At 46.1% G+C, this 12,193-nt stretch overlaps 1 protein-coding gene across 1 annotated transcript in view; it reads right to left on the minus strand.

The window, feature by feature from the left end:
* SORCS2 (sortilin related VPS10 domain containing receptor 2) overlaps positions 1-12,193 on the minus strand; it is a 253,072-nt gene that overhangs the window by 30,626 nt on the left and 210,253 nt on the right. Inside the window, exons 17-19 of the mRNA XM_060253784.1 lie at positions 10,658-10,786; positions 6,614-6,785; positions 2,414-2,600 (exon numbers count right to left, since the gene is read on the minus strand). Of these exons, the coding sequence (XP_060109767.1) occupies positions 2,414-2,600; positions 6,614-6,785; positions 10,658-10,786 (488 nt within the window). The remainder of the gene's footprint in view (positions 1-2,413; positions 2,601-6,613; positions 6,786-10,657; positions 10,787-12,193) is intronic.

Consider the following 12,193-nt stretch of genomic DNA (forward strand, 5'->3'; position numbering starts at 1 on the left):
ACTGCACCGATAAAGTCAGTCACATGGCTGGGGTGCCCAATTCAACATCCCCCGCCTGGCGAGGGCAGGGTTTAGGGAGGTCAGGGACCTTAGTAGGATATAATGCCAATAGAGTCCAACCTCCAAGGCAGAGCACGAGATCTCCAAGTAACTGGAGGGTGGCAACCCTATGCTGAAGAGGTTAACCACGAGAGCATTCAAGGGCCTGAGCCAACAGTGTTTGAGCAATTAAAGGTCACAGGTCATATGATGAGGCAGGTCTGAGCTCATAAATCTCCTTTTTAAAAAAATGTTGTACTTTAAGGCAGCCATGGGGAACTGCCAGGCCGACTGGAGAAGAGCCGTCTGACCTTTTTCCCAACATGTTGCTCCCCTGAAGCTGCTGTTAGCTCTGCAGGGGGGAAATAAATATTTTTACTCCTGTGGTGATAAGAGCTGCTTTTTGGGAAGGGGATGCTTAGACTTTGGGAAATGGCTGTCATGAAACACACAAAAATCAGCAGCTCCCTTGCACCTTGCCTAGTCCAGAGAGGTGTAGTGGTTTGACTGTCAGTCTAGGATCTGGGAGACCCAGGTTCAAATTCCCTCTCTGTCATGGGAGATCACTGGGTGACCTTGGGCCAGTCACAGCCTTTCAGCCTAGCCTACCTCACCGGGCTGTTGTGAGGATAAAATGGAGAAGGGGAATATGTTCAGAAGGAGGGAAAAAACAACCTCAATATATGTTCAGAAGGAGGGAAAAATATGTTCAGAAGGAGGGAAAAAACAACCTCAATATTTTGAGAAATAACTTAAACAAAATATGGCAGGGTCCAGACCGGCAGCTTCGGGTGCATGGGAGACATCTCAGTTTGGGCTGGCTCAAAATGGAGCGGACGAATCCCGATCAGACGCTCTGGCGCAAGTCACCCATTTCCCATACGGGAGGTGCTTTGGTGCAGTCAGACGGTTGTTGCACACCATCGCCTTGGGGCAGTTTGGGTTTCTTTTTTTCCATGTATTAAAAAAAAAGAATACTGGTGAGCGCCTAGAGCGCACTGGCAGGTTCACACCACCAGTCCACCTCACTTGTGTGCTCCCGCATTCATACACTGGAAAGGCGGATGGCGTGCGGTGCTATAATTTGCTACCACTTCAGAAGTGGTAGCTTTTTGAGACACGGCTGAGACACCTAAGGATGGGGTGAGTACGGGAACGGGACAGATGTGCAGGTTTGGATTTTATTTTTATATCTGTCTGTGAGCCGTCCCTGCGTCAGCTTAAAGTGTCTGTCTGGGCCTATATGTATTCATTACAAAGTGCACTGAAACGAAACTTTAAAAACATTGGCACAATCCGCCCTGAAAGTGCTGAAGTCCTGAACCTATATAACCTGATACATTTTGATATTTTTAGTTTAAAAGCCTTGAACCAATAAAACAGAACCAATAATTCGATACATTTAGGTCGATAACCTTTAACCACATTAAAACAGGACCAAGGATGTTTTGGCTTCCAAGGCCTTCCTCAGTGGTCAAATTTTTGTATATACATGCACTCGATAACATATAAACATAACTCTCAAAATGTGCATATATGTATCAACTGACAGTTAAAGGTTGATATATGCATGCACACTTCAAGAATTATGATAGCCATGGTCAGAAAGAACTATTAACCTGCATTCCTTGGATGTGTGGGCTTAAAAGTTTAAGATGACCGGCACACAACCCAATTTTTTTGCCACACAGGATACTTGGAATTCCTTATAATCAACTCTTCTCAGCACCCACATGTGTCAATCTGCCATATCTCTTTGATCAAACATTCACCACTTCCAGGGCAGATTGTGCCCAATTTTTTTGCCACACAGGATACTTGGAATTCCTTATAATCCCCTCAGCACCCGCATGCGTCAATCTGCCATAGCTCTTCGATCAAACATTCACCACTTCCAGGGCAGATTGTGCCACTGTTCTTAAAGTTTAGTTTCATTGCACTTTGTAATGAAGACATATATTTTGTTTAATTTATTTCTCAAAACATTTTTTTTCTCTCACCCAGTCTTTGGGTATCTAAGTTTGAAGGGGAAAATGTTGTCAGTCATTTTGAGGTCCCATTGGGAGACAAGTGGGATGTACATGAAGTAAAATAAAAAATATAAAAATAAATCGCATGTTCCATCAAGGTCACTGTTACCCAGATGTGTGATCACCACAAGAGGAGTGAGCTGGGCAAATCTTCAGACTGACAAAAGTGTTTGTCCACCAGTTACTAGGAGGTGAAGGCTGCAGCCATAAGCCCTCAGAGTAAGCCCCACTGAATAAAATTAGACTTACTTTTGGGTAGACCATTTTAGAAATACTGCTATTAATTGCTATCATCACTAAGTCTACGTAGGGGAAAAATGAAGGGAAGAAAGCTCAGGACTTACAGTGAACCTGAACAAACACAACCGCCTCCTCTCGACCTGCGGCGTTCTCTGCTGTCACCGAGACACGGTAAACCCCAGGATTCTCATAGCGGTGTTGAATGGGCTCATCTGCCAACGTGAGGTTAACATACATGGCCTTAAAGCCATCTCCATGGTCCACTTGATATTTAGTATTTACAATATCTCCCTGTGAAAAATGGAAAGTGACTAAAATAAGAGTTCCGAAAACTTAGTTCCATGACAAAATCTGGCAATGCGGCACAAACAAAGCTATAGACACTGGGAGATAATTACTGTCAGCTCTTTTACTGTGCTGAAGATGATCACCTTTCTCTTTTTAAAAACAAGAGATGGCCAATGGGTTATTAAAAACACCAACTCGGAAAGCGTCTGAAATAAAGGAAACTAGTCTCTGCTGTTTAAGCATTTCTTCTGCTTGTTTATAGAATTTGTTTATTAGTGATATATTTTCCTTGAAAACTGGAATACCCAATGAAATTTGCTCAAAGCAATTTTTTTTTTTAAGTGTGCCCATGTTGCTAGGAGCCATGCTTCACAACTGTAAGACACTTAGAGCAGAGGTATCGTTAATGAAGGAGGAGCGATCGCACTCTTGACTTGCTGCTCACTCGCTATGGTTCATCCTCTGGTGTTCCTTTGGGGTTTCCTTTCCTCTCTTAGATAGAGCCCCGTAGCGCAGAGTGTTAACACTGCAGTACTGCAGTCCTAAGCTCTGCTCACGACCTGAGTTCGATCCCCGGCAGAAGCTGGGTTTTCAGGTAGCCAACTTGAGGTTGACTCAGCCTTCTATCCTTCTGAGGTTGGTAAAATGAGTCCCCAGCTTGCTGGGCAGAAAGTGTAGATGACTAGGGAAGGCAATGGCAAATCACCCCGTAAAAAGTCTGCCGTGAAAACAGTGTGAAAGCAACGTCACCCCAGAGTCGGAAACGACTAGTGCTTGCACAGGGGACCTTTCCTTTCCTTCCTCTCTTAGACCAATTCCTCACTAGCAGTTGTTCCACCCCCGGACTTCTGCTTTCCCCCACTCAAGCGATCAATTCCCCACCAGTTGCTGTGCAGGCGCAAAACAGGCTCAGGGTGGGTTCCATCAAAACGTGACATTAAAACAATATTAAAATGTACAATATAAATCCAGCTAAAATACGTAATTTGAAAAGCACTTTGACAGGCATGACCAAATCAGGTCCAGATCCCCAACATCGCTGGGAGGGGAGGCCTAATAGAAGGCAACACCCACTGCCTCGCTGAAGGCCTGGTGGAAGAGCTCTGTTTTACAGGCCCTGCGGAACTGCAACAGGTCCCACAGGGCCCTGATCTCCAAGGGAAGCTCATTTCACCAGGAACGGGCCAGGGCCGAAAAAGCCCTGGCTCTAGTTGAACTAATTGAACGTTTCTGGGGCCGGGCACCATCAGAAGTTGTTGAGTCACCGATCTTAAGAGTCCTGTGGGGTAAATATGGGGAGCTGGTCCCAAAGGTATGCTGGCCCCCGGCTGTATGGGGTTTGAAGGGCCTGGGACTGCTCCTGGACCATGCCTTGTTTTTTTTTTTTGAGAAGCAGGTGAGTGCTGTGGTCAGGAGTACTTTCTGCCTGATGTGACAGCTCTCCTCCCTCCTTCCCACATTGACCCATGCATCATACACCTCCAGATTTCAATGCTGTAACTGTCAAGCATGGTGAAATTCCATTGATAATTGATTGTTATAGGGACCTGTCTAACACTAATCTGTGAAGTATCATGGAGGACCCAGCTCTGCTAGCTCTGTTATTCTTTCCCTCCCCCCTTCTTGCTTTATTGCCTGAAAAGTAGAAGTAGTGAGAAATGGAACTAGCTTGAGAAGAAGTAATCAGCACCTTCCCATGCATTCCTGGTAGGGAGTGCGACACATCTGGCGAAAGCAAGGACAGAGTCCTGATAACACTATGAGAATGTAGACATTTATGATAGTTTATGTGTGAGAGCTACCCCGCAACCCTATCCTTTGGAATCCTTATGAAGCAAGCCTTAAAAGTATTGTATCAATGTATGTGCAGCATTACTCTCAAGAACCTGTTACACAGAAAGTATCGGTCTATCAATAAACATAGTCTTTGAATCAACTTCGACTCGTCATTGAACCCGCATGCTTGACAGTAACTTGCTCTATACGAGGCTACCCTTGAATGTAATACAGAAACTGCAGGAGGCACAGAACACTGCGGAATAGCTTCTGGCTGATGGGAGGCATTATCTGCATATCACGCACCATTTTAAAACAACACTGAATTCATGTGCAGATTCAATTCAAGGTGCTGGTTTTGACCTATCAAAACCCTTTACGGCCACATATTTGAAGGACCCTCTCTCCTGCTACGCAGCAGTTGAGGTCTGCCTCATGCCATCTATTAGTGATTCCCCCTTTTCAAGAGGTACACCTGTCCTCTCCCAGGGCTACATTTTTCCTCAGTCATCCCTTCCTGTAGAACGACTCTCTAGAGAAGGAGTGCAGACAGACTTCTCTAGTAAGATTTCAGAAGCTGTGTAAGGTTGGATTGTTCCTGTGGGTCTCTAAAAATTGAAGCTGATTGCTGATAAACTTTGCATTGGGCCAGAAGATGGCAGCCATTTTGTTTCTTCTGAAGCTCTAAGGTGGAGATCGGAGTTCTTCAGAATTACAAGGCTAAAGGCATACACCATTGAAGCGACACTTGGGTAAATTCATCCTGCTCAGATCTTAGAGTTTCTACTACAGTATAAAATTGTATGAGCGTCACAGTTTGTACGTTTTTTTCTTAAATATCTGCCCTTTAGTGAGGGTTTTTTTTGTCTTTGTTTTTAATGCCCTTTGCCATTCTGTGTCACGAGGCAGCAGGATTTTGTGTCATGAAGCAAACAAACGCAGTTTGCCTTTTTTTCTGGAAAGTTCTCTTCTGAATTCTTATGCTGCAATATAAGTCTCCTGGGAAATGCAGTGAAGAAGGTTTGTTTTTTTCTGCCCAACAAACAAATACGCAGGAAGAAAATTTGTTACTTCCAGGGAGGAGGGAATTTGTATGGTCTTTACTTTTTAAAAAAGTATTATTTGAAATCTTTTTCTCTGTACCCGGGCACAATAATTGTCATTTTTCTCCAATAGCTATGCAAAAGTGACAGAAAATAGCTATGCAAAAGTGCCAGAAAAGGGCAACTAGAATGATTAAAGGGCTGGAACACTTTCCTTATGAAGAAAGGTTGAAACGCTTGGGACTCTTTAGCTTGGAGAAACGTCGACTGCGGGGTGACATGATAGAGGTTTACAAGATGATGCATAGGATGGAGAAAGTAGAAAAAGAAGTCCTTTTCTCCCTTTCTCACAATACAAGAACTCGTGGGCATTTGATGAAATTGCTGAGCAGTCAGGTTAAAATGGATAAAAGGAAGTACTTCTTCACCCAAAGGGTGATTAACATGTGGAATTCACTGCCACAGGAGGTGGTGGCGGCCACAAGCATAGCCACCTTCAAGAGGGGTTTAGATAAAAATATGGAGCAGAGGTCCATCAGTGGCTATTAGCCACAAAAAAAATTTGCCACTGTGTGACACAGAGTGTTGGACTGGATGGGCCATTGGCCTGATCTAACATGGCTTCTCTTATGTTCTTTACTCTTAAAATTGGAAATCGCCTGAGGAACTCCATGAACGCTGTGGCTGGACTGCTCATTGGGAACCAGCTACTGGCAGTATGTCAGCCCTTTATTACAGCAATTACCAGTACATTCAAGGTGTTAGTGCTGACATTTAAAATCCTGCATGGCTTGCAACTGGAATATCTGAAGGACCATCTTCTCCCATAGGCTCCTGCTTGGGAATTAAGATCACAGGGAGAAGGCTTTATGACTGTCCCAAAGAAGCTGGTCTGGTGGGCACACAAGAGAGGGCCTTTTTGGTGGCAGCCCCACGAACCTACCAGGGAGGTGTGCCTGACCTCCTCCCTTTTTCAATCCTTAGATGGCTGCTGAAGAAAGTTTAGTTTAGAACCGCATTTGGGTAAGTTTAGCAGTTGACCTGAGAAGCGATTTTAAATGTTGGTTTTTATGTTTTTAATGTATTTTATTTGATGTGCTTTCTCTATGTTTGTAAGCCGCCTTGAGCTCTGTAAGGAAGAAAGGTGTCAAACAAATGTTTTAACAAATACATGTTAAAAACGAAAAATGTGATTACCTGGTCCTGTTTGACAACGAAGGCGAGATTTTCTCCAGGCTTAACTGCCAGGCTGTCCCCTTTGATGCTGATCTGCAATTGTTTGGGAGCAGTGGCTGGACACAGGTGCCGAGACACGTTTTGCTGTAAATCCACACCACCCTCACACACATTAGAGATGACTTTGCGATACCTGTAGGGAAGGTGAAAACAGAGACCGTGTACGGATGCAGAGCAGGGCAGATTATTAAAAGACTGCACATCTCACGACTTGATCTTTTACGTCTGATCCTATAGGATCAGGCCATTTGGTGACCAGTCAGTGGGCTTCTCAAGGAGCAGAGTCAGGCCCAAGGAGATGGTCAGGAAAGAGGTCCATGGCCAAGGTCAGATGCACATAAACTGACGAGATGGGCACAGATGAAAGCCAGATGCATGTCGGATTTTATGCGGTTGTCCAAACATCAGCATCTGGCAATGGTCGTTGGCTCATTCGTGTCCCGAACTGCCATGACTGAGACGCGGACTTTTTTGATAGTACATTAAATCCGGAATAAGAATGCTTCCGATGACTCCCGCGGGTACTTTCTATGTTTCAATGCTCCATTGTAGCCGACTCGTCGCAAGCGCACATCCACTTCCCTGCGAGAGCCCACTCCAAATGATATCATTGCGCCAACAATCGTTGACTCAGCCTTCCAACCTTCTGAGGTCGGTAAAATATGTACCCAGCTTGCTGGGGAGGGGGGGGGGGAAGTATAGATGACCGGGGAAGGCAATGGCAAACCACCCCGTAAAAGGTCTGCCGTGAAAACTTTGTGAAAGCAGCGTCACCCCAGAGTCAAAAACGACTGGTGCTTGCACAGGCGATGTTTCCTAAATGGGGGGGGGGGGGGGGGGAAGGCAGATCGGCCACCTTTGCCTTCTCCCCGCCAGGCGGAGAGACGGCAAAGAGAGTTCCCGTTCTCCCCCCCCACCATTTAAACATCCTGCCGGGGTGTTCATTTTTTGTGACAATCTACGTTGTTTGATGCCCACTCCGGCCTGTTCCGGCTTTTACCCTGTCCCATTTAAATGGGGGGCAGGAGGCAGATGACCCACTTTTGCCATCTCCCTGCCAGGCGGAGAGACAGCAAAGAGAGTTGCTGTGCTCCCCCCACCATTTAAACACCACGGCAGGGTGTTTAAATGGGGGGGGGAGGAAGATCACCCACCTTTGCTGTCTCCCCGCCAGGCGGAGAGACAGCAAAGAGAACTCCTGGGCTTCCCCTCCCAGGCCGGGTGTTTAAATTTGGGGGGGGGGGGGCAGATCGCCCACCTTTTCTGGCACCTTTAAAAAAAAAAAGCCAAGCACGATATCCCACGGTACTGCGCTTGCGCGAGTGCGGAATGCCATCTCAAAAAATGAGGTCCGGTTGAGACCTCTGATCAACCAACGACGGGACCAACGCTGCTTAGAACTGAAGGATGGAGGGATGTCTGATCAGGAAATTCGTTGTAAAAAAGCTGCGGGGTATAACAGCGACGGGTTAGGGATGGATTTAATGCTGAGTGTGACCGCGGCCCACGTGTAGCTGATAGTCAGACTGAAGAAAGTTCCAAGAAGGCTGCCTGAGCTGTTAGAACAGAGATTACAGGAGAGGTGCTGGAAAGTGATATCAAGTTACAGCTGGCTTATGGCAACCCCATAGGGTTTTCAAAGCAAGAGATGTTCTGAGGTGGCTCACCACTGCCTGCCTCAGCATAGCAACCCTGGACTTCTTTGGTGGTCCCTCAACCAAAGACTAAGTATAGGGTTGCCAATCCCCAGGTGGGGGCAGGGGATCCCCCGGTTTGGTGACCCTCCCCCCGCTTCAGGGTCATCAGAAAGCGGGGGGAGGGGAGGGAAATGTCTGCTGGGAACTCTATTATTCCCTATGGAGATTTATTCCCATAGAAAATCATGGAGAATTGATCTGTGGGTATTTGGGGCTCTGGGGGGGGGCTGTTTTTTGGGGTAGAGGCACCAAATTTTCAGTATACAGTGCCTCTCCCCAAAATACCCCCCAAGTTTCAAAAAGATTGGACCAGGGGCTCCAATACTATGAGCCCCAAAAGAAGGTGCCCCTATCCTTCATGATTTCCTATGGAAGGAAGGCACTGAAAAGGTGTGCCGTCCCTTTAAATGTGATGGCCAGAACTCCCTTGGAGTTCAATGATGCTTGCCACGGCCTTGATCTTGGCTCCACCCCTAAAGTCTCCTGGCTCCACCCCCAAAGTCTCCTGGCTCCACCCCCAAAGTCCCCAGATCTTTCATGAATTGGACTTGGCAACCCTAACTAAGTAGGGCCGATGCTGCTTAGCTTCTACGACCTGATGCGATCAGGCTAGCCAGGGCCATTCAGGACAGTATAACAGGAGTAGGTAGGTATCCATAAAATGCAATCACAGGTTTATGCAGCCTCAGTTTGCCTCAGGACTGTGCAGGGAAAGGGGGGAGATAACCTTTCAAACTATTCTCTCTTCTCCCTGCTTTGTTATTCATATCGAGAGAAAAAAATGCATATTTTAAAGGACGTATCTTTTCTCCTTTAAAATGCTAACGGCAGAGCAGGGGAGATCATTTCAAACAGGAAAAACTAGGCAGAAGTTGAAGGGTTAAAAATCCCTCTCCCTTGCCCTGAACAACCCTGAGCAAATTGAGGCTCTACAATTCTACAACTCTACAATTTTCATTCTACAGATGGGATGTTACACTTCATCTTCATATGGTCTGGAGGGATGCCTTTGCCACAAAATTCCTCAGCGGTGATGGTCAAAGCACTTCCCCCGTAACTTAAGACCCTGTCTATAAAATGGGGTGGGGGCTGATATAAACTAGAAATCAGGCCTCAGATTCAGCAGGAGCTCACCAGAGCACAGCTCCTGAACCTTTCTGAGGGTTCCCCCTCCTCCTCCCCACCTTCCTTGTCCATTGAATAGGAGGTGCAGCTGCAGAACAATCCCTGGGTTAGGGGAGTGGGCAGCCAGCCAGCCAAGGGGCTTTGCCACGCACCCAGCAGCCCTCATTAACCCGTGGAGAAGCCCACGTCACCCTTTCTCCACTTCTCACTTTTTAGCAGTTTTTAGCACTGTCCTTTATATTTATAAAATCCAAACTTCGCCCCTTCCGTCTTCTTCTTCCAAGCTTTCTATATTTTGTTTTCCCACCTTTTAATTTTATCCCTTTAAGCTATAAATAGCTCCGGAATGAAAAAAAAACCTTCTGTACCTTTTCTTCCAATTATCCAAGTTTCCACTGGTCTTTCAAAAGCTTTTAATTGTTTAGAAATGTCCAAGAAGGTTAGGATCCTGACGAGCTTATGTCAAATAAATGACTCTGGGCACTTCTGCAGACGATGACTATGCAACTTCCCGAGACCCCTCAAAGCCTCAAAGAAGACCCTCTCCAGGGCTCCCTTTAAGCCAAGGTAAATCTCTTTTCAAAGTTTCCATGCATGTCTTGGACTCTTCTCTCACTGAGAAAAGTAGGCAGTAGGCATTAGTTTGCCTTCTACTACCCCTAACAGAAGTTCCAGCCTGCTCCCGTTATGAGAGACAGCTCAGCTCGGCATTTTCCTTCCCCAGAAGTCACCCTTTCTCCACTTCTTATGTGATTTTGGGTGGCAGATAGCTTGCTGCCCCCCTTTTGGCTAGGGGGGCGGGCAGCCCAGCAGAGCCCCTGGTGAGTGAGGCCTGCTTGGGCTGGTTGGATCTCTAGCCAGCCCAAGCAGGCCTCGCTCACCCGGGGCTCTCCTTTCTTGCATTGGGTTGCTTTTGGCTGGTGGGGGAGGGGCGGAGGCACGGAATATGCTAATAAGTTATGCTAATGAGCTCTACCACCTATTTTTCTACAAAACAACCCTTGCTTTTCATGCTGGAAATGTTCTAAAAACCAATCTGCTTTCTTCAGCCAGTGATGGGTGACATTACCAATCCCTGTTCACCTGTTTAGAAGGGCAATCAATGCAACAAATACATAAAGGTTGAAATGAGACACATGGGAACACTTTTTACAACAAAACACACGCACACCCAGCCACTTACCCTGTGCTGCTTCTGTATTCATGTCCTAACAGACAGTCTTCAGGAGGTGTTTCTGGATGAAACCAAAAGTCAGCAAAGCATGTGCTAGACTCAGATTTTAGCAGCGCTGAACGCTCAAACCCATAATCACTACAGGACAACAACAAAGATTAATTGTTCAACAGACTTTTCTTCGCTGGTAGTGGAGCTGTATGTCAAAACTGGGCTGTGTCACACCACCTAGAACCCATTCACACCGCCTGTGGTCCAGGCAGCACAGATGCATAGCGGACATCTTGTGTTGCCCCACATGAATGGTCTCACCGCTCTTCTCCTGGTCCTGAAACCAGCATGGAAGCTCCAATACAAGCAGCCTGCCTAGCACCATGAGAGGCCATCTGGTAAAAATAAGCTCTCTCAGAAGGGATCTACAGCTTCTCTATTCTTTATTTTATTTACTTATTTGATTTGATTTGGTTTATATCCCGCCCTCCCCGCCGAAGCAGGCTCAGCATGGAATGGCCTATCAAGCTTCAGTATGGAATGGCCTATCATGCTTCAGTATGGAATGGCCTATCAAGCTTCAGTATGGAATGGCCTATCATGCTTCAGTATGGAATGGCCTATCAAGCTTTAGTATGGAATGGCCTATCATGCTTCAGTATGGAATGGCGTATCAAGCTTTAGTATGGAATGGCCTATCAAGCTTCAGTATGGAATGGCCTATCAAGCTTCAGTATGGAATGGCCTATCAAGCTTCAGTATGGAATGGCCTATCAAGCTTCAGTATGGAATGGCCTATCATACTTCAGTATGGAATGGCCTATCAAGCTTCAGTATGGAATGGTCTATCAAGCTTCAGTATGGAATGGCCTATCAAGCTTCATTTGGCGACCAGTCCAAGCCTGAACGGCAAGACTCCTTGCTCAGAGACCAGCTGCCATTGCAGTGTTATGGAATGCTTCTACCATGGACGTGGAGTGATACATAATGTGCTTCTCCAGCTTCATGGTCCCTGATGTGGGTTCTGATTGTGCTGCACACCAGCCTCCTGCTCTGTTTGTGCTTGCAAAGACATCTGCATGCAGGGACCAAGAGCTCATTCGTGCTATCTGCACTTCATGTTATATATTCATGGTACGAGTCAGTCTCAGAACTCCAATACATTCTGACTGGACAGGGTTACAGTGCAGACCTGAGGTTTAATTCATTGGAGAAGGATGGCAGCACTGAGTTCAGAAAGTTCTGAAGCTTGTTCCTGTAATTAATAGTGATATGGTATGAAATTCTTTATTGTCACATGTGAACTTCTACTTGAGGCCCTTGTAAGTTCCTGCGATCCTTCCCGAGTTGCATCGGATGGGTTTGTGATAAAGCAGAATGCTCAGTTTGGGAAAGGAAAGAGACATCCATCCAAAACTATTGCTTTGAAGAAAAGAAAAGGAAGTGTGTGCAGCTAGCTGAACTCCGCATGAAATGAACCGCTGCCTAATCATTCTCATTTGCCTTTTACAAGACAAAATTGGAAATAGTTGTTTTTTTTTCAAAATGTGCGCA

Source organism: Heteronotia binoei, chromosome 14 (assembly GCF_032191835.1).
Source record: "Heteronotia binoei isolate CCM8104 ecotype False Entrance Well chromosome 14, APGP_CSIRO_Hbin_v1, whole genome shotgun sequence".
In the NCBI taxonomy this organism is placed as follows: Eukaryota; Metazoa; Chordata; class Lepidosauria; order Squamata; family Gekkonidae; genus Heteronotia; species Heteronotia binoei.